Genomic DNA, 21,744 nt, shown 5'->3' on the forward strand with positions numbered 1-21,744 from the left:
CTTGGGTGTTTCCACCTAACACAGATGCGTGGCATATTGGGATCGGCTGTCCATTACAGCCAAGGAATGAGCCAAAATGTCAGGCCTTATTCCAGGGCAACAGAATCTATACTTGTGTGGGTAATAGTGACTAGGAGTGACACACACACACAGGCTTCCCCCTGCTTTGCCTGGGCACTACAAGGTGACTTTTAGATGCAACTGAGACATTCTACTTTTTCTTTCCCGTAATTCAAAAGGAGGGTTACCTTCAGATGAGAGCTTTCACGTGGCCTATGGGCAGGTCTCAAGCAAAGGATAAGAGAATGGTGTGAAAACTCCCTGATGCTCAGCTGTAAGATCTTTAATTGTCTTCCCAACATAGCTAAAAATACACGACAAGGATAGAGAGTCCACTCAGGGTGCACCCTCATGCAAATGGGAGTGGATCCTCACTGTGAAGTAAGTGATTAGAAATGTTTTATGCTGCTGAAAACTGAAAAGGACAAAAAGACAATGAAGTTGAAAAAATTTAGAAGCTGGCTGTTTGAGTAACTAAATGGCCAAATTTGAGAAATAAGGTATTTCCTCCGTTTGGCCAATTCTCCGTGTGAGATTCTTGAGTATAGGAAGGTGTAAACAACTCCTTCCATGACCATAAACAATTTTTTTTGTGTGCGTATCTTTTTGTTTTTTTAGGGCCACAGCCACGGCATATGGAGGTTCCCAGGATAGAGGTTGAATCGGAGCTACAGCTGCCAGCCTACGCCACAGCCACAGCCACAGCCACGCAGGATACGAGCTGCGTCTGCAACCTACACCACACTCACAGCAATACTTAACCCACTGAGTGAGGCCAGGAATCGAACCTGCGTCCTCATGTGTGCTAGTCAAGTTCGTTAACTGCTGAGCCATGATGGGAATGCCACAACCTAAACAAATTGTGATTCTACTCCATAGTCAATCACAAGAAGTATATGGTGAAGTCTAAACACTATTTAAGTATCAGTGATTTGTATTCATTCAATAGATACATATGACGCACAAACCATGGACAACAGCCTACAATAAAGGCAAAATGGATCTTTAATGGATGTTTAATAAATAGTGATCAACTATATTCAATAAAAGATCTTTCAATTTAATTTGATTTCTTAGCCCTTCTAATTTAGTTTTCCATTTGAATGCAAGGATTCATCTTTTGAAATAATGCCTTCTGCCCCTACAAACAAATCATTTTAGCATCGGACCTACTTGAATAAAAAATTTTTATAATCTCATTACATTTTCCCTCCCCTCATCCTACTTTTACCAAGTGATACACTTATTTTGCCTCTCGGTTTTTCCAGATAAACAACTGAATCTCTATGATTCACACAAATACAACTGAGCCAGGCAGGTAATGGCAACTCCAAAAGGGAGGAGTTCCCGTTGTGGCTCAGTGGCTAACGAATCCAACCAGGAACCATGAGGTTTTGGGTTCGATCCCTGGCCTTGCTCAGTGGGTTAAGGATCTGGCATTGCCGTGAGCTGTGGTGGAGGTCACAGACATGGCTCAGATCCTGCGTTGCTATGGTTCTGGTGTAGGCTGGTCCCAAGTTGCTATGGCTCCGGCTTAGGCCGGTGGCTACAACTCCAATTCGACCCCTCGCCTGGGAACCTCCATATGCCGTGGGAGCGGCCCAAGAAACAGCAAAAAAAAAAAAAAAAAAAAAAAAAAAAAGGCAAAAAAGACAAAAGGGAGAGCAGGCGAGTAAAAAATGAAAATCTAGAAGTCCTTTCATGTTAACATTTTATTTAAACCAGTACAAGCACCATGCTTAACAGAAGACTGTCCAAAATAAACATGCAATATGAACTTGCACAGACTGAAACCACAGCTTCAGAAGTTGTGCCAGCTGTTGATTTTGTTAAACGATGACAGGAAACTGTTAAAATTCACAAGACTAAACCAGAAATGTTTCAGGCCTCCTGAATGAGATTACATTGGACCGTCTATATCAGTGGGAACTACCCTGGCATGTTAATGATCTCAAACAATATTCAAGTAATTGCATGTGTATGAACTATATTCCAAAAAGCAAGAAAACAGTTTCTATCACAACCTTAATGTAGCTGTTTTAAATATCAGAGGAAGATGATCACTGATTTGAAATGTCAGATGGCATAATAGGAAATTTCTCAAGAATATTCAACTGGGACCATTGGTGTTAAGCGGCCTAAAAGATTTACATTCTTCCGGAAATACAAAATAAGATTTGTCCAGAAATGTTTGAGACACTTCTTCACATAAGTTGTAAAGGCTCAAATTCTGTAGAGTCCAGTATTATCAGTCATTGAACAAATAAGGAAAGCAACTGTTCTAACAATATTTGAATTGATAGATTACAAGTTACTCTACTTTCACCAAATATCAGCATTTAAACTCTTATGAAAATATCTTTTCATCACTAGTCCACAGTATGGATTAATGACATTGCTCATGTTTCAAAGTAGTCCAAACGTATTTTTTAGTACACCTTCTGTACTAGCTATCTGGGTGAGGAACAAAGATGGCCAAATTTAATTTGGCAAAAAACTCCTTTAACTGGAAAATTTTTAGTTAAAGTGTCAGACCAGATACAGTTTATGGCTATGTTTGACTCCTGAAAATAGGAGACAAAAAGGGAGAGAAAAGTACTACAGACATTTTGCTACAAAGATCATTTAGTAATGACAACACAAAATTTAGCAACACCCTCTTAAACAAGAGTTATATTTTACCGCACTAGGTATTTAGTAAACTTTTTAGAAATAGACAATTTGAACATTTATTTTAGAGTCAATTAAACAAAAACAGTCGTCAAACAACTTTTTTCCTAACATAATTGCTTCAATACCAGAACAAGTGAATACTATTCAAAACTTTTGACATTTTGGAATTTCAGTATAGTAACCTGAGAACAATTTTCTTCATATGTCATTTATGTTGCCACAAAAACCGTACCAAAAACATACTGTGATTACTAGTTGGTTCTATTTTGACAACATTAGATGCTATGCAGAACTTACGCAAGGCCAACAATTTTAAAACTAATGCTGACTTAGAAGACCATGAAGGAGGTTCCCAGGAAAAAAAGCTGTTGCCAAAATGGAAAGGTTAAGATTTAAGGCTGAATGGGAATGGCTGTACCAGAAATGGAATGTAAAAATTGGAATTAGGAACTCTGGGGTTACTATTTGAGAGAAGGCAGAAAACGAGATAATAGGAAATACACTTAAAAAGAACAATGCAAAATTTGGTTAGATGAAAGAGTAATTTATATTAAGTCTGAGAACACTCTAGGAAAAGGGATCTGTAACTCTCCCTATAGGACAGAGGAAGTGAAAAAACGTCCTACTGATTCCCTAACCTCATCTATTTATTGTCTTGCAAAAATATATGTTATTGATAAGGAATCTGACAAGCTCAAAAAAGCATGGTTTATCACAGCTCTTTGCCCCTGTTAAGAGACCAAGGGAACTAAGGGTTCTGTGTATGGAAGTCAATATTATCTGACATTATGGAGGACATCCCAATTAAAAAACAAAACAAAAAAACCCACCTAAAACATGCAAGACAAAATAAGGAACCTCACTAAAAAAATGCATTTTTGCAGCACTAGTGTCTCTTACTGCTGCAAACCAGGTGAAACAAAATCTTACTTCCTTCATTCAAAAATATTAGCAAAAGTCTCCATTCACCTGGATTACATTTGCATTTCTGCTGAATTACAAGCATTATTCTCCAATATCAAAATAACTGTTTAAAGGATTCTTAAACTTCCTGGGTGAAGTTCTCTCTCTGGAAATTGGAATAAAGAACCTTTCCCTACTCATTAATCAAAACAAATACCCACTCTAGCACGTCCTCATCTCCAACTAACTTCCTATTGCTTCCTGTGTTTTAGATTAAGTAAAGCCAAACAGTGTTGGGAACAAAAGATTCAATATTGTGAAAATTCCAACTATCTTTGCCTCTTTATTAAAGTTGGCACAGAAACCTCAAAAGTAAAAACACAAAACATATGAATGGGGGATATGCCAACATAAAGAAATGCCTTTCCTAGTTCTGAAATGATTAAGATATTCTTAACGTAAGAATTCACTCACCAAATTTGGTTTGTCTTTAGGGTCACAAGATCTTCTGTCAAATTAATGTCAAGATTGTGTTAAAGAGTTTCTTATATGTTCTTAAAGGAAACTATATATCAAGAATCCTTGCTTTAAAAATGTCAAGGATGCTGTCATTTGACAATACAGGTAGCCAGTTTAGAATGTCTTCTGACACTTAGGATATAAGGTGTGATTTCTACTGATGCGTTAATGTCATTAACTATGGCCAAAGTTTTAAGGTAAGTCATTTTTTTCCTATGGCACAAAACTCGTCACAAATATACCCCAAATTATAATTCTCAACTGCCATATACACACCAATGCAAGTAGATAGTTGGAATTTTTAAAATACTAAGTTGATTTTATTACAAATTTCAGATACCTATATTAGAAAAAATTGTTTTATTTGGACCCTTTACAAAAGTATTAATTTCATCCAATCTGGAATACTGGCAGTGTAAAAGTCTTAAACTAACTTTAAAGCTAACAAATCAAAGGCACAGTATTAACACATGTAAAATAACTAGTATTCACAGGACAACATTAAGAGGTGCTTTATAAATAAAGTCTTGTTAACTAGATTCAAAACTATCTAGAAATGACACAATGAAGCCCTTGATTAGTTACAATCCATCAATTTCTAAGACTAAAATGCTATTTTCTATAAGAAGAAAACTTAATAGTCACAACTTTATTATAAAATCTAACTTCCAGATCTTAAGAACAAGCAATTGATGAAAAGTTTCTGGACTTGATTATTAAAAAGATATAGAAAACTAAAGAAGGCATGGAATTGATGAAAAAGTACTTATAATATAGGTTACACTACAGTAAATTATTAGTCACGGCTCAAAATTGGGTCACTCAACTCCCTTATCCCAAATTGATTTCAAAGATTTGGCAAGTGATAATATGCTATTTTCATATATAAACTGCTAATATCCAGTTATTTGTCAAAAGGAGGCAACTGTTGTCTATCACAATCTAATACCCACTTTCCAATGGTGTCTGTAAGTAGTAACAAATTCTGAACCATAAGTTATAGAAATTAGTCACAAGAGTGCAAAAAGTCCCTGGAGAGAAGTGTCCACCTAACAATTACAAATATAAGGAAACACTTTACAAAGTTTCATTACTATGAAGATGATTTCCCCTTTGTTCAAACTTTGAACAAATGAAGAATTTTTCTTTACTGCAGGAAACAAACTGTAAGTAACAGTGCATTTTTTAGGCATAAATAAGTATTTATGTCTGGTTCCAGTATGGTCAGGTTAATACATAAATACTTTAGAAACACAGAAGTTCACATTAGTGGAAAAATCCAAGTTTCTCACGTAACCATTCTTCAGTTAGGTCTTCAGTATTTCTTATTTCAAATACCTTAAGAAAAAAATCAAATACATTGTACGTTTGAGTAATAAATACCAAATCCTCCTTCCTTTCATGTTGGTCATGACTTAATCTGTGGAAATTAAATACAGCTTTACTTTTTTTAAATGGCTAGGTAAGCAAAGTTTGGCAATCAAGACGGCATAAAATCAAAACTCTCTTAAAAGCACAAATCTACAAATATTCTAAAAGAGCAGTTCTGTAAATAGTACCCACTAAAAGAGACACCCCAGTATATAGAGCTATATAGTCAATCTAGTTAGGAACTGGAAGAACATGCGCTGATCCTCCACAGGTGGAGGAAATCCCAGCTGTTTTGATAAAGCTTGATTAGAGGTCCAGGACACAGAGCCCCAGCCAACATCTGAACACACACAGGCCCAGAAAGAATCACAGCTATAATGAGACAATCGAAGACAGAAGTGAGGATGGGATTTCAGACCGGATGTGAGCCTGAATCCTAGCTCTGACATGTACTAACAAGCAACCCAAGACAAGTTGCTCATCCCCTGGAACCTCAGTTCTCCGAGTTACCAAATGTGAGTTTGACCATCAACCGCACAGATTACTTGTAAAAGTAACCTGCAAATTTAACGCCTTAATTCTGGCACTTTAGGGTATGCCCAGGATGAGAACTGACATGGGGCTGTTAACAGAGCTCGTTCCTAACCACCCAACTCCAAAAGAGCAAATGTAGGTACTCCCATGGCACAAATGAGGAAAAGCAGTGTCTGTAAGTTGGTGGAATCAATGACAATCACCAGAACTACAGGGAAAAAGCAGAGGGAACTTAAAAACATCCTCTGGGTTGATGGTCAAGCACCCAAGGGAAAAACACTGATGCTGTCCTTAGGATAAAACCTGAAAGGAAATACTATTTCATACTGTTTCAGTGATATAATATTATATTTCAGAACCTTAAATGAATACACTTCAACTGAAATTAACATATGGAAATTAAAGTTTGAGAACAACTATTCTTCTTACCTTTAACCTTTAAAAATGCCATGATACAACAGGGACATGTTTAATCTTAAAGCAAGTGTCTCATATGAAACAGAGTGTTCTAACTTAAAGCTAGTATTAATGAGTCTTTTTAAAATTTTAATTTTAGATTGGGAAATAATACAGTTAACTGCATAATATTAAATCCTTGCACAGAATTTGGTTCATTAAGTCTCTAGTAAGGGCTCAAAGAAGTTCCAATTCTGCCTTCAAGTCTATTAGAAACTACATTATGGAAGGAGAAAAGTTCTCAATCAACTGAATAGTTACAGTGGCTTTTCTAAAGTTGTCTACATTGTGAATGTGATTTCTTCTAATCAACTTATTTCCATTCAAAAAACACTTTTGGTTAAAGACTTTTATCATTCTATTTCCAATAAATAACAAGCTCTAACTTACTGTGCTGTTCTAAAGACTTTCATCTGCATAAAGAAAGAAGGAATCAAATTATTTAGGTATTGCTCTATTTACAAATGGAAAATATTGTCTCAACAAGCAAGTAAAAGAGAAATACCACCTTGGTTAGTTCAGCTGTTTGGACTAGCTTATTCTTACTCCCAGCATACATCATCTGTTGTTCAGGCTTACATCCTGGAAGAGAGAGATTAGAGTAGAAATGAGATTTAGGTATTTAAAAAGTGATGAGTTTTCACTATTTCCCTTTAAAAATGACATATTTAGGATTTCCTAGGCTACAGAGTTTACAAAAACTTCTGTCTAAATGTGTAAAGCCTATATTTTGAGAGTCTTACACTGCATAGTACCTGCACAAAGGGACATAGCTAAATTACTAATGAACAAGGCTTAGGTCAGCAAAAATGAATGAGGCTAGATCTCTGTAGATCTTGATTTTTAAAGCCTTGTAAATGATATAAACCTTTTCAGCACTATCTTAATTTTGATGATAAATATCAAAATCAATTTTACAGATGCCTAATATATATAGGTTTGGGGATGCTGGTGGGCCAGTGGGTGGGGAGATTTGCTCTGCAAAAATGTTACAGCCTGCTTACAAATTAACTAAAAAAAAAGAGACTGCAGTATATTTTAAGTGCTATGTAAATGACAGAAATAATAAAATTTAGGGAGGAGTTCAGTGAGCAAAAACAACTGTGGGTAGCAGAGGAGTTATGGTGATAAGGATACCTTAAATACCAATAAGCTATTTTAATATCCAATGTAAGCTACTCAGACTCTTCTCAAGATTACAGGCATATCACTAGTAACTACTATTTTAAAGATAAACACAAATATACATAGTCATACACAAAATTCACACACCTATAGACAAAACTGAAATATGGAGGAGTTCCCGTCATGGCTCAGTGGTTAATGAACCCCAGTAGGGACCATGAGGTTGCGGGTTCGATCCCTGGCCTCGCTCAGTAGGTTAAGGAGGTGTTGCCATGAGCTGTGGTATAGGTTGCAGGCGCAGCTCGGATCCTGCGTTGCTGTGGCTCTGGAGTAGGCTGGCGACTACAGCTCCTATTAGACCCTAGCCTGGGAACCACCCTATGCAGCGGGTGCAGCCCTAGAAAGGACCAAAAAAAACCCAAAAAAACAACAAACCCTGGGCCCACCAACCTTGATCCCAATAAAGGCAAAACATCAGGCTCAGAAAAACAAAAGACAAAACTGAAATACGGAAAAAAAGGTACTTTTGATATCTTAAAACGTCATTACATTTTTTCTTTTTTTAAAGTACAGTTGATTTACAATGTTACGTCAATTTCTGCTATACAGGGAGTTCCCGTCGTGGCGCAGTGGTTAACGAATCCGACTAGGAACCATGAGGTTGAGGGTTCAGTCCCTCGGTCCCTGCCCTTGCTCAGTGGGTTAATGATCCGGCGTTGCCGTGAGCTGTGGTGTAGGTTGCAGACGCGGCTCGGATCCCGCATTGCTGTGGCTCTGGCGTAGGCGTAGGCCGGTGGCTAAAGCTCCGATTCAACTCCTAGCCTGGGAACCTCCATATGCCGCGGGAGCAGCCCAAGAAATAGCAAAAAGACAAAAAAAAAAAAAAAAAAAAAAAAAAAAAATTTCTGCTGTACAATAAAATTATCCAGTCATACTCATATCCATTCCCTTCTTTTTTTTTTTGTGCTATTTCTTGGGCCGCTTCCGCGGCATATGGAGGTTCCCAGGCTAGGGGTCCAATCGGAGCTGTAGCCACCGGCCTACGCCAGAGCCACAGCAATGCAGGATCCAAGCCGCGTCTGCAACCTACACCACAGCTCACGGCAACGCCGGATCATTAACCCACTGAGCAAGGGCAGGGATCGAACCCGCAACCTCATGGTTCCTAGTCGGATTCGTTAACCACTGCGCCACGACGGGAACTCCTCCATTCCCTTCTTTACATTATCTTCCATATGGTCTATCCCAAGAGATTGGATATAATTCCTGATGCTATACATTGGGACATCATTGCTTATCCATTCTAAATATAATACTTTGCATCTATGGAGTTCCCGTCGTGGCTCAGTGGTTAACGAATCTGACTAGGAACCATGAGGTTTTGGGTTCAATCCCTGGCCTTGCTCAGTGGGTTAAGGATCCGGCATTGCCATGATCTGTGGTGTAGGTTGCAGACACGACTCGGATCCTGCATTGCTGCGGCTCTGGTGTAGGCCGGTGGCTACAGCTCTGATTCAACTCCTAGCCTGGGAACCTCCATATGCTGTGGGAGCAGTCCAAGAAATGGCAAAAGGACAAAAAAAAAAAAAAAAAAAAAAAAAAGTTTGCATCTACTAACCCCAAATTCCCAGTCCATCCCACTCCCTCTCCTCCCTCTTGGCAACCACATGTCTGTTCTCTGTGAGTCTGTTTTGCAGACAGGTTCATTTGTGCCACATTTTACATTCCACATGTAAGTGATATCATATGGTATTTGTCTTTCTCTTCCTTACTTCACTTAGTATGAGAATCTCTAGTTGCAGCCGTATTGCTGCGAATGGCATTATTTCATTTTTTTTATGGCTGAGTCATATTCCACTTTATATATGTACCACATCTTCCTAATCCATTCATCCATCAATGGACATTTAGGTTGCTTCCATGTCTTGGCTATTGCAAATAGCGCTGCTATGAACGTAACAGTGCATTTATCTTCTTAAATTACAGTTTGATATGGATATACACCCACAAGTGGGATTGCTGGATTATATGATAATTCTATATTCCGTTTCTGAGGAACCTCCATACTCTTCCACAGTGTTTGTACCAACTTACATTCCCATCAACAGCATAGGAGGGTTTCCTTTCTCCACACCCCGATCAGCATTTGTTATTTGTGGACTTATTAATGATGGCCATTCTGATGGCCATTGTGGCCATTAATGATGGTGTGAGGTGGTACCTCACTGAGTTTTGATTTGCATTTCTCTAATAATTAGTGATACTGAATATTTTTCATGAGCCTCCTGGCCATCCATATGTCTTCTTTGGAGAAACGTCTATCTTGGTCTTCTGCCCATAAAATGCCATTACATTTCAATTTCCTTTACATGTACGTATAATTTGACCTAACAATTACACTTCTAGGAATTTATCCTAAGAAAAGCAAGTTCTGTGGGATGGTGCTTTATCATAACTTCTTTTTAGGGGTGCATTCATGTGTGCATGCCCATGTTCACACTCCACAATTTAGGTTATTCAACACTTTTCATCCTTAAAACTTCAGCATAAAATCTGTCCAGTATAAAAATGGTTTAATTTGATCAGAACCAAATACGCACTATGTAAAGAAATTCACTTACCAACAGGACTGGAGAAAATAAAGCACAGAGGGTATGAAACTCTTCCGTCATCATGTTGATATTTATAACTATACACAATGAAGGTTTTTCTCAAGTTAAAGAAACTAAAGTTACTGCTCTATTAGAGACAAGTACTTATCAACAAACTTCTGAAAGAAAGTACACCCTACCCATTTAGGCCACACCTTCATTATTTACTATCTTTGCACAAAATTATAAATAGGCCCCAAAGATAAGTTATAAAATCATATAGTCTCTTGCAAATAAATTTATTAAAAGTATGGATTTAATATGGATTTTTCTCTTAATTTTTATTGTGAACACATAATAATAAGGGTAATTAAAACATATATATATATATATATATATATGTTAGGAGATCCTGCTGTGGCACAACAGTATCAGCAGCATCTTTGGAGTGCTGGGATGCAGATTAGGTCCCCAGCTCAGCACAGTGGGTTAATGACCTTGTGTTGCTTCTACTTCCATGTAGGTCACAACTGCGTCTTTGATCTGATCCCTGGCCTGGAAACTCCACATGCTGCAGAGATGCCAAACACACACACACACACACACACACACACATAAACTTTTTTGGTTTTTTCCAATATGCACATACATCTTAATTTGGTCATGATAACATAGAAGAAAATTTTGTAAAATGTATGTCTTTTAAAAGTTGAACAAATGAACTTCATGAATAAAACTGTGACTACTAAAGAAAACAAAATTTTTTAAAGCACTAAGAAAAGGATATCGAGGTTGTCGTTCAGGTAGTTCATCTTTAAGTTCATCTGGTGAAATACCCTGTCACCATTAAAAAAAAAAAATTTTTTTTTAAGCATTTTCTTACCCATAAATTCTTAAGAGATACACCAAGCACCTATTCTACTAACAGGTATAAATTCCCAATTTTATACCATAACATAAACTTTTATCTTACTAAATTGTACAAAAGCTGAGGTTATTTAATCCTGAATCCAATGATAGCTCACTCCAGCCCAGTTGGTTTAGTTCCATTTATTAACTAAACATGGGGCTGAGAGACAGATTAGTCTATGCTCATGTTCCAACTGTGAAAAATACTAAGTGAGATAAGCAAACCCCAAGGAGCAACAACATCTGATTTAGGGGAAAAGAGTTATTTCTTTTCATTCTAAAGTGGTTGCTTAACTTGACAGATTAAATATTTAAGTTATAGGGTTTTAGTTTTTAATTACTGGCCAAGCAATTTAGAAGCAAATTATATAAAGCTGATACAGTTTTTAATCAGACAAACAGCCCTAATTTCTACCACTTATTACATTGATTTCATTAATATTTTATGGAAGGCAATTAAATGAGCAAGACAGTGCATTGCACAATAATTAGCACATGTTTATTATGCATAACGAGCATGTATTTAAAGGTTTAGAACACATTTTAGAAATACATGTAACTAATATAGCAGATTTTAGGGTAATAATAATTGCTTAATTGTAAAACTGTATTTATCTGATCAAACAAACCTCAAGCTCTTCATCCAGCACCACCAGGCGTTTATCCTTATCAATTTTCACTAGAATAAAAATACAGTATGAGTAAATTGTGATTCTAATGTGACCTTGATCTCCCAACCCTCAGGGACCTAGCCCTTTTTTGCCATCCAACATTAAAACATGAAGAAACAGAAGCAGAAAACTCATTCACACTTTTTACTTTATGGTCTATTAACCAGTCTTACTTTTCAGGTAGTCAGCATTTAAAAGCTTTTACCCACAATTCCCAGCACCTAATTCGCTTATTTAGAACCTTTAGGTCAACCCCTTACATTTACTGTGTATATATAAAATTTTGTAACTCCAAAAAGCAACTTTCAAGATGATAAAAGGTGTGAAAAGCTCTCTGTGACTGAGACTGGTTTATTGAACATGCTTTTAACTGCAAGTGAAAAGTGGACCAAGGGTCAGGATGGAACAAATGGCAGATTACTAGCTTCTCCAGAGTTAGAATTTCATGGTGCAGGATGATTATTCTGAATTACCAAAGAGCAGCAAAATCTCTATCCAAATATATGTAACATAATCCAAAGCAAAAAGCAAAATATGTTTATATAATCTATGCCTCTGTTCTTTTCTGAAAAGTTAGCCATCTTTGGTTTTGCACTAATTTCACAGTAAACTCTGTGAGATCCTATATGATCTCAAATAGCTTTACTCTTTGTGGCAAAATGGCACCAACATACACTTTCACTTTTAAGAACTGTATGCCTATGTTGTAGTATTTGTAAAAGAACCAGAACTCATGACAAGTTGTCACCACCTCACTAATTCACATTGCCAGGTGCATCTGTTAAGAGCCTATAGTTTTACATTTTCACCCCCTCATCCTTCCTTTATCTAAATCACTACCCACATATTAAATACTACCCTAGGAAAATAAAACAAATCTGCATAACAACAGATACAGCTCACTGTGGAAGAGGCACTAGGCAAATCATCCTTTCCATTGTCAAAAGTCAGTGACACTTAAATGTACTCTCCATGAACCTAGAGTTGGACTCTAGAATTGAAGTATGACCCCAAATCACTCTGCACACAATGCTGAACGGTACCATTTTAGGTGCAGGCAAAGGTTTTTGTTTGAGGATGATTGGCCAGGCTATTTTCAGTCCCCTGAGAAGTTAAAAGATAGAGTTGGATGGGTCACCTACAAATGACCAAGTGACCAAGATGATCATCTCCAGAGCTGTGTAGGCAGCTGAGGGGGGAGGGAGGACACTCCTCCTCTGCTCTGTGACAGCAGCTGTTATTTACTTTTAAAGTGATCTAGGAGTTCCCGTCGTGGCGCAGTGGTTAACGAATCCAACTAGGAACCATGAGGTTGCGGGTTCGGTCCCTGCCCTTGCTCAGTGGGTTAACGATCCGGCGTTGCCATGAGCTGTGGTGTAGGTTGCAGACGCGGCTCGGATCCCGCGTTGCTGTGGCTCTGGCGTAGGCCGGTGGCTACAGCTCCGATTGGACCCCTAGCCTGGGAACCTCCATATGCCGCGGGAGCGGCCCAAGAACCAAGAAATAGCAACAACAACAACAAAAAAGACAATAAATAAATAAATAAATAAATAAATAAAGTGATCTAAAAGGGGAAGGAGAATTAAAATAGGAGGAAGCAAATTACTTTCTCAAGGTTCAGGTTATTTGACGTAGCAATAGGATAAAAACAAACTAAGACCAGGGTAAGGAGACAATCCCTTTTAGCTTACTTATAATGGCAGCATTGTTTGTTTCTTTCCGAAAACGAAACTTTCTCAGTTTTTCCACTAAATCTTCAGCAACATCACAAACCACCAAAGACTCGCTCTACAAGAGAAAAAAAATCATGTTATCAAATGTCATGAGTTCAATATATGTACATGTTAAAGTTATAAACCTAATACCTTTAAGAAGCTATACCGACATGCATAAATGTCACAATTATGGGAACATATTAACATGAAATACATGAACACCTGAAGAGCTTTTAAACCTATCAACCTTTGTATCTATATTATTAAATTATAGACATTTGTTCATCTTATATGTAGAGTATACTTTAACTTTCTCTTTGGCTACTAAATATCCCAAAGATCAAGACACTTACTAATGTGCAATTTCATCAGAACTGGACAGGAAGAGAAGAATACAGGAAAGGTCAAAAATCATTGCCGTTAGAAAGTATTTTTTGCCCTATGCAGGAAAAATAGGAAAATCCTATTGAACTTAAGAGTTAATAAGGCCTTGGTTCATTTTTGGGTCTTAACAATTATGAAAAATAAAAATAAGCAAAAGTATGAGAAATGAACCATTAAGAGAAAAGACCAATTACATTTTATATCTTAATTAAATGACTACAGGGATTTTTTTAAAAGGAGCTATTAAGAATTATGAAAGCAAAACCAGGTGAAACAAGTATAAAAACTCAAAGAAACTCCTATAAATTATGAAAAAATATTAAAGATGCTTCTCCAGAAATTTGGTGAGGAAATGATCAAAAGCACTCTTCATGGTACAAATGTATTACTGATTGCAAGCACAAGGATGGAAATCTTTTTCTTTAATGTGTCAAACTTCAAATACAAACAAAAGTAGAGAAGAGTATAGTGAAAACCTATGCACTTTAACACTCAGCTTCAACCATTATCAATAGATAGCTAATCTTATTTCACCCAAAACTTTCAATACTGCCCCTACGGGACTATCACACAGCAAAGGCCAGAAGTCATTCTAACTGTAAATACTTTAACATGTATTATTAAAATGACAGTATGTGCCATATCTCCCCTTAAAAAAATTAACAATAATTCCAGTCTCAATTATTTAAGTAGATTCAAAGTTCAAATTTCCCTCACTTCTCTTTTTTTTCTTTTTGTCTTTTTAGGGCTAATACCCGCTCAGCGTATGGAGGCTTCCAGTCTAGGGGTCGAATTGGAGCTGCAGCTGCTGACCTACTCCACAGCCGCAGCAACACAGGATCCGAGCCGAGTCTGCGACCTACACCAACAGCTCAGCTAATGGCAACGCCAGATTCTTAACCCACTCAATGAGGCCAAGGATTGAACCTGTATCCTTAAGGATGCTAGTCAGATTCGTTTCCACTGAGCCATGTCAGCAACTCCCCCTTATTGTTTTTGTTTTTTAATTTTGTCTTCCTTTTGTACAGTGAAGTTTGAATTGAGTCAGGTTCTAAAACATGGTCCACATTCTTTGGTCTCTTCATATATGTTTCCCCTTCCTTCTCCAGAAAATTAAGACTTTTGAGACCAATGCCAAATACATGTTTCATTATAACCCAAAAGAATTAAGGTTTGTAGAGGAGTTTCCGTTGTGATGCAGAGGAAACAATCCAACTAGGAACCATGAGGTTGTGGGTTTGATCTCTGGCCTTGCTCAGTGGGTTAAGGATCCCATGTTGCCGTGAGCTGTGGTATAGGTCGCAGACGAGGCTCGGATCTGGCATTGCTGTGGCTGTGGTGCAGGCCAGCAGCTGTAGCTCCAATTAGACCCTTGGCCTGGGAATCTCCACATGAGAATTAAGGCTTCTAATTTTTAAGTTAGAATTAAAATTTAATAAAAGCCTGCAATGTGACCCTATGTTGGGTAAATTAAGGGCATATGTTACAACAGGAAATGGCTTTCAATTTAAATTGTCCTTTAAATTCATAACACTGGTAATATGTAAGGTGTGATATACCATGGACATGCTATTTATACAATGAGAAAGTACATCCCACCAATATATATCATCCAATAAATGAGGCTCTACAGGCGTCATGTATGGCCATCCTTTAGATTCTCTTTAGAGAAAGAAATGTTAAGTCATATGGAGCTCCTGAAGGTAGTATTCAACCCTAGTCTATTTTCTCCCATCTTTCAAGAAAGACATATAAATCAGAAAACTAGATTTTGCATTCTATCTTCAACCAAAGATAGAACCCATTAGCAGAAACTAATAAATACTTTAGATTTTTGTAGGCAAAGAGCAATTTGTCACAAATCTTATCTTCCAGTTCTGATACTGAGAGTTGCTCATGCAATACTCTAAAGATAATAAATGAAGTGAAAAACATTCTGTGATTTATCTACATAGCTTTTTTAATTTTCACCGCTCCCAATACCGTAAGGCCAACAATTCCTTCCTACAAGAAAAAGGACGCAACTCAGCCAACTCTAATTGCTTCCAGTTAATAAAAGCATTTAAAAATGAGTATAACACCTTGCAAACAACACTATAATGGTAAAAATTAACACACAAAGTTAAATGGAGAGTTGAGTTCAAGTGGTCATTTATTGGTTTAAATACACAATGAACATTTAATGAGTGTCAGCCTGTGCTAAGTGCTAAGGATACAATTGTATAAAACACATAGATTAAAAATATGGGCCTGCCTTTAAGGAGCTTTTTATAAAGTCTATAGGAGAACAGATAACATCAAAATCATCACGTGAAAAAATATATTCTTGTTTGTACCTAGGCTAAGAGTTAGAAAGGAGAGACACTTCATGCTACAAATACTTAGGACTAGTGATCAACAGCACGGTCTGAAAAAGGCATGTAAAGGAACAAAATTGCCTAGGCAGAGACACTTTGATTAAAGTGAGCACAGCACATCTAATACAATGAAAGGTCAGTGTGACTCAGGCACAGAGAATGAGCTGTAACATGTACAAGAGGAGGTTAGCAGGGGCTGGACCACACAGGGCCCAGTGGGTCATATTAAATATACTAGTCTCCATCCTATGAGCAAAGGGAAGCCACTAAGTGTTTTAAGCAGGTGGTGACAAGGGAATTGACCAGATCTGTATGCAGGAAACAGAGAGCCAGGATGAATAGAACAAAACAAGTTAACTGGTAAGACTAGTCCAGATGAGAGACAAAAAGTAGGTTGATGAGGATAAAGAGAAGTAGGTGAATACTGCTAATGAAATTGTTAATATGTATTAAACACTATGAGAAAAAACACTGCTGTACGTCCTTTACATGGATCTCCCTTCATCCTCAAAACAACCCCAAGAAATGGGTATCATATTATCCTCATTTTGCAAGAAACTAAGGCTTAGAGAGGTTAACTATCTTTCCCAAAATTATACAACCATGGAAGCCAGGATTCAACCCAGACAGCCTGACTTTAGCCCCCTCTCTTAACCACTACAAAGGAGCTGGGACAGACTGGGTGGCGTGGATTAGTACAAATGTGACTCCTAGGCTTCTTGCTTGTGTAGTAGACTTAAATGGTGCTACCTTTCACTAAGTTAAGGAACACTGAGGAAGACCAAGTTTGAGGGGAAAAAGGAGTTCTATTTTGGACACTAAGCAGGCTCTAAGGCACTCAAGTGGGGAAAGCTTTCTTTCCAGGGGATGCTAACTAAAGAGCAGGATAGGTAGGGCTGATCTCAGAAGCAACATTTGCAATACAAATTCACAAGTCATCTACACATAGGTAGGTAGTAACTGAAACTAATGAATGTAGAAAGGAGAGAAAGAATACAGAATGGAAAATGAAGCATTAGGATAGAGCTCAGGACTCCTTGTGATGTACAGGGAAGGAGAGCTGCATGGGACACAGACAGACCAACAAGAGAAGAAAAATGAGTTTTGTATTCTAGAAGCCAAGGGGGAAGCACAAAGGAAGAGAATGTTTCAAAGAGGAGAGCATGATCAACACTGAGAATACAGATAAGGAAAGATGAGAATTGAAGAGAGTCCCTTGGATTTAGTGACCATGAAATATATTCGATGAAGGTGGGTTGAAAAATGAATGGGGAGTTAGAGAAAAGGACAGCAGGAATTTTGTGTTTTATTTCTAATTACAGAAATGAGAAGCATATTCTTAAATCCCATGAGAAAGATTCAGGAGACCCCGGCTTGGGCAATCAGTGAAATCATCCACTTTATTTTTGCGCGTGGGGTCGAAACCACACAAGAAAGGAAGCGAGAGCCCCCAGACACAAAAAACGAAAGCTTTTGACAGTCACTTTAAAATCAAGCGTCAAAGCGCTGGGTCGAAAGGTTTCCAACTGCCATAACTCGAAGAAAGCAAGGATAAGGAAAAATCATTAGAAGCACGTCAGGAAGCTTAACGCGATGCCGAAAGAACGGAATCAAAATTCGAGCCTTCCCCGCAAAGGCGGCCAGGCGGAAGGTACTCGGCGCCTGCCGGTCCCTCGGGCCTGCAGAGAAGCAGGTGTTTGGGGGAGTTCCTCCGAAGGACCAGACCCCCGGCCCCTCTGACCCTTCAGCGCAAAAGCTAGAAGCCGCCCCCACCTCCCCATCCAGAAGGACGCGGTGAGCATGACCCACCCCTACTGGCCGCACCCCAGTCCCCGAGCCTGCTGGGCGAGTCGACTCCGGGCCCGGCAGGAGGATGCTGCCCTTGGCAAAGGCGGCAGCGGCGGCGGGCGGGGGCCAACTCGCAGCAAGAGAGAAACTACCAGCAGCCAGGCCGGAAGCGGCCGCCGACCCACCCGGGGCGCTGCCCGCCGATACCGGCTTCGGCAAACAGGAAAGCCCGGCGGGCTGGCCCAGCCCTCCGGCCCCCGCCCTCCCCGGCAGCAACTCACCATTTTCCTTCCGGCCGTCAGCAGCCTTTCGCCTCCCCTTGGGCCCCTTTAAGAATGGCACGGCTGCCGCCTCCGTTCCTGCACGGCGCCTGGCAGAGCCGCCCCCACCAGCTACGCGGCAGCTGCAGGGCAGCACGTGACCGCCAACGGTGGCCGGCGCGGCTCAAACTTCGCAGGAACGCGAGTGCCCCCGCCCCTTCCATTTCTCCCGCGCTGTTTCTTGAACCCTCCAGTGGACGCTATCGGATTCGGAGTGGAGGACTTCCAGTGCCAAAATGTATCCTCAAAATTCGAGCCAGTTTTTGCTTCCTTTCAACCCTCCTCAATCTCTGAGAGAAATTTCATGGTGACATGATTGAGTCAACGATTTCAATGGTAAATGTGTGTGTTTGACCCCAACCTACCTTTCAAATTCCACCTCCCTCAAACCTAGGTACACCTGCCTTTCCTCTCACCCTCTCCGGAACCCTTGCCCCTACTCTGACCACCTTGCGGGACTTGGTAAATACATTTCTTTCTTGATGGTGTTTATTTATTCAAGTCTGATTGCGTGATGATTCATGTCTAGATGAGTGTTCTCATGAGCCATTGCCTAATCGCGCATTAAGAAGTTTCTGTAGGGGCAAGTTTACTTTTGAACCCGGTGGTTTGGAAGAAGTAAGGTTTGAACTCAGAATTCGTACACGTGTCTTCAATGAAAGAAGCTAACTGGGGCAGGAGCTCACGGAGTTTACAGCTTATCCTCAGCTGGTGCATGGTCCATAGTTGATGCTTGCTTCTTATTTACTGAATGACGAAAGAAGCAGAGAAAAAAGAAAATTCCAGAACATGCGCCCACTGCCATCCTTCTTCATTAGTATTAGACTGGATTATTAGAATATTTAAAGTTTATATTTAATGTTAAATTTAATGAATTGTTAGCATATTAATAAATACCATTAAGTCAGAGTTAAAATATATAACTTAGGAGTTCCCGTCGTGGCACAGTGGTTAACGAATCCGACTAGGAACCATGAGGTTGAGGGTTCGATCCCTGCCCTTGCTCAGTGGGTTAATGATCCGGCGTTGCCCTGAGCTGTGGTGTAGGTTGCAGACGCGGCTCGGATCCCGCGTTGCTGTGGCTCTGGCGTAGGCCGGTGGCTACAGCTCCGATTGGACCCCTAGCCTGGGAACCTCCATATGCCGCGGGAGCGGCCCAAAGAAATAGCAAAAAGACAAAAAAAAAAAAAATATATATATATATATAACTTAATTTGATCCAATACCTACGTTTTCTCATAAATTAGAAAACTAGAAAGTTTAACTAGTAAGAAATTCCACAGCTCAGCTACATTCTCTTAGTGACCTGCCCCCATAATACTTTTTACTATGATAAGAGAACTGGTAAATTTGACACCTAGTACCATGTAAGAAATGATGGGAGAGAAAATGATTGTTATTAGTCCATGAACAATTATATTAGAGTTTAGCATAGATTCTTCCCCACCCCCATCTTTTCCCGTCTCCTCTCTCCATCTATGAGAGGAATTAGAGGAAAAGGTGAAAAAATTAATGTTTAGCTACATGACATTTCACCTGATAAATAGTAAATCCATTGTTTTCCCCTTTCATGTTGTTCTTTTAATGTTTTCCCAATGTTATTGGCTATGAAATGGGCAAAGTCTCATGTAGACCCAAGAGAGGCTGGACAGAGGCTGGATGTAGTGACAAGAAAAGGACAATGATGAAAATGTGATTTATTTTACTATGTGGGAAAATGAATATAGACTATGAACAGAAATATTACTTGAACTCAGACTGTAGAATATTCTTGCCACCAGAAAAAAAAAATTATACCTATTTTAAATGTTTGGGAATGCTGTTCTGGCTTGGGTTATTCTGAGGGGGAAAAAGTTCCAGAATATTTTCCAGCACTTTTCTGCTTGGGTAACCCTATACAAATCAAGAACCTGTAAATATTAGTTTATGTAAAGGTCACCGAAATGTGTTTTATCTTGGGGAAGCATTTGACATCAAGACAAGATCAGGGTCAAAAGGAAAAGAGCATTTCCACTTAAAAATCGAGGGATGATCAGAATTAGAATAATCTTGGAATTCCTGTTGTGGCTCAGAGGTTAAGAACCCGATATAATATCCATGAGGATGTTGGTTCAATCCCTGGCCTTGCTCAGTGTGTTAAGGATCCGGTGCTGCTGCAAGCTGGCTGTAGGTCACAGAAGATGTGGCATAGACCAGCAGATTCAACCTCTAGCTCAGGAACTTCCATATGCTGCAGGTGTGGCCATTAAAAGAAAAAAAAAAAAGAATTAGAATAATCTTTTCTGGCCTGAGTTTTTCTTTTTTTTCTTTTTTTGGCTGCACATGCAGTGTATGGAAGTTCCCAGGTCAGGGATCCAACCCGAACCACAGCAGTGCCTCAAGCCATTGCAGTGGCAATGCTGGGTCCTTAATCTGCTGTACCATGAGAGAATTCCTGGCCTGAATTTTTCTAAGTCCTCCTTTCTCTGTATTAACAGCCTTGCTAAAGTGTTTATATTACTTACATAGTCTTACTTATTCATTCATTCAACAAATAGTTATTGAGGATCCACTATGTATCGGCTATGTCCTGGATGCCAAGGTCCAACACAGACTAAAACCCCTACCATCCTGGAACTATTCTAATAGGGAGGAGGAGATAGCAGACAATAGGATAATAAGTTAGTAAATATTATATCCTAGAAGGTGATTAGTGCTGGGGAAAAGAACAGGGAAAGGAATATTGGAATGCAGGGGGTGAGAGACTTTTTATTTCAAATAAAGAAGTCATCCTAGTCCTCACTAGGAAGGTCATGTCTGAACAAAGATTTAAAGCTGTGGGGATTAGCCTTATTGATTAGCCATGTCAGTGTCTGGAAGAACATCTCACACAGAGGGACTAGCATTGCAAAGACCCTGAGGCAGAAGCCTGCATGTTGTGGGGGACAAAACAGCAGTCAAATGACTGGATTGGAGGTGCTGGGGTGAATTGTAGGTGAGATCATAGAGGGATTAGAGGGCTGGATTCTGTACAGCCTTGTAAATAATCACAAGGACTTTGCCTCGGAAATGATCACAAGGATGTGCCATTGGCAGGACTGAGCAGGGGAGTGACGTAATCTCTTAGGCATTTTAGCAGAATCATTCTGACTCAGTTTCCTTCTAAAAGGATCCTTCTGTTGTGTTAGACTGTCAGGATAGAGTTACTTCCAAGGCCAGCCAAGATGGAGTAAGCCAGCTGCAGTCTCTCTCTCCCATTGATTACAACTAAAAGCTCTGGACAGAATATAAAAAGCAACTACATGAGGACTGAGAATAAATAGCAGAATAGTTGGTGGATTGAGGAAGGAAGTGTTTTGATTGCCTCCTCTTCATCCTGTTTATGAGAG

At 39.1% G+C, this 21,744-nt stretch overlaps 2 protein-coding genes across 5 annotated transcripts in view; one reads left to right on the plus strand and one right to left on the minus strand.

Annotated features, from left to right (window-relative positions):
• Positions 1,755-18,479, minus strand: GMFB (glia maturation factor, beta). 3 transcript variants are annotated; one of them, XM_021078752.1, is made up of 7 exons: positions 18,338-18,477; positions 13,504-13,600; positions 11,771-11,820; positions 11,020-11,069; positions 10,263-10,348; positions 7,025-7,098; positions 1,755-5,493 (listed from the first exon to the last, which is right to left on the minus strand). In XM_021078752.1, exons 1-7 carry the CDS (start codon positions 18,338-18,340, stop codon positions 5,422-5,424), a joined length of 432 nt encoding a protein of 143 aa, XP_020934411.1. In that variant the 5' UTR covers positions 18,341-18,477; the 3' UTR covers positions 1,755-5,421.
• The window catches only part of CGRRF1 (cell growth regulator with ring finger domain 1), a 40,345-nt gene continuing 37,142 nt past the window's right edge, over positions 18,542-21,744 (plus strand). Inside the window, exon 1 of one of the 2 annotated variants that reach the window (XR_002346942.1) lies at positions 18,542-18,712. The gene's annotated coding sequence lies outside the window, so the exon portion shown is untranslated. The remainder of the gene's footprint in view (positions 18,713-21,744) is intronic. The other variant, XM_021102214.1, reaches the window with a different exon arrangement.

The sequence above is a fragment of the Sus scrofa genome, chromosome 1 (assembly GCF_000003025.6).
Source record: "Sus scrofa isolate TJ Tabasco breed Duroc chromosome 1, Sscrofa11.1, whole genome shotgun sequence".
Taxonomy (NCBI): domain Eukaryota; kingdom Metazoa; phylum Chordata; class Mammalia; order Artiodactyla; family Suidae; genus Sus; species Sus scrofa.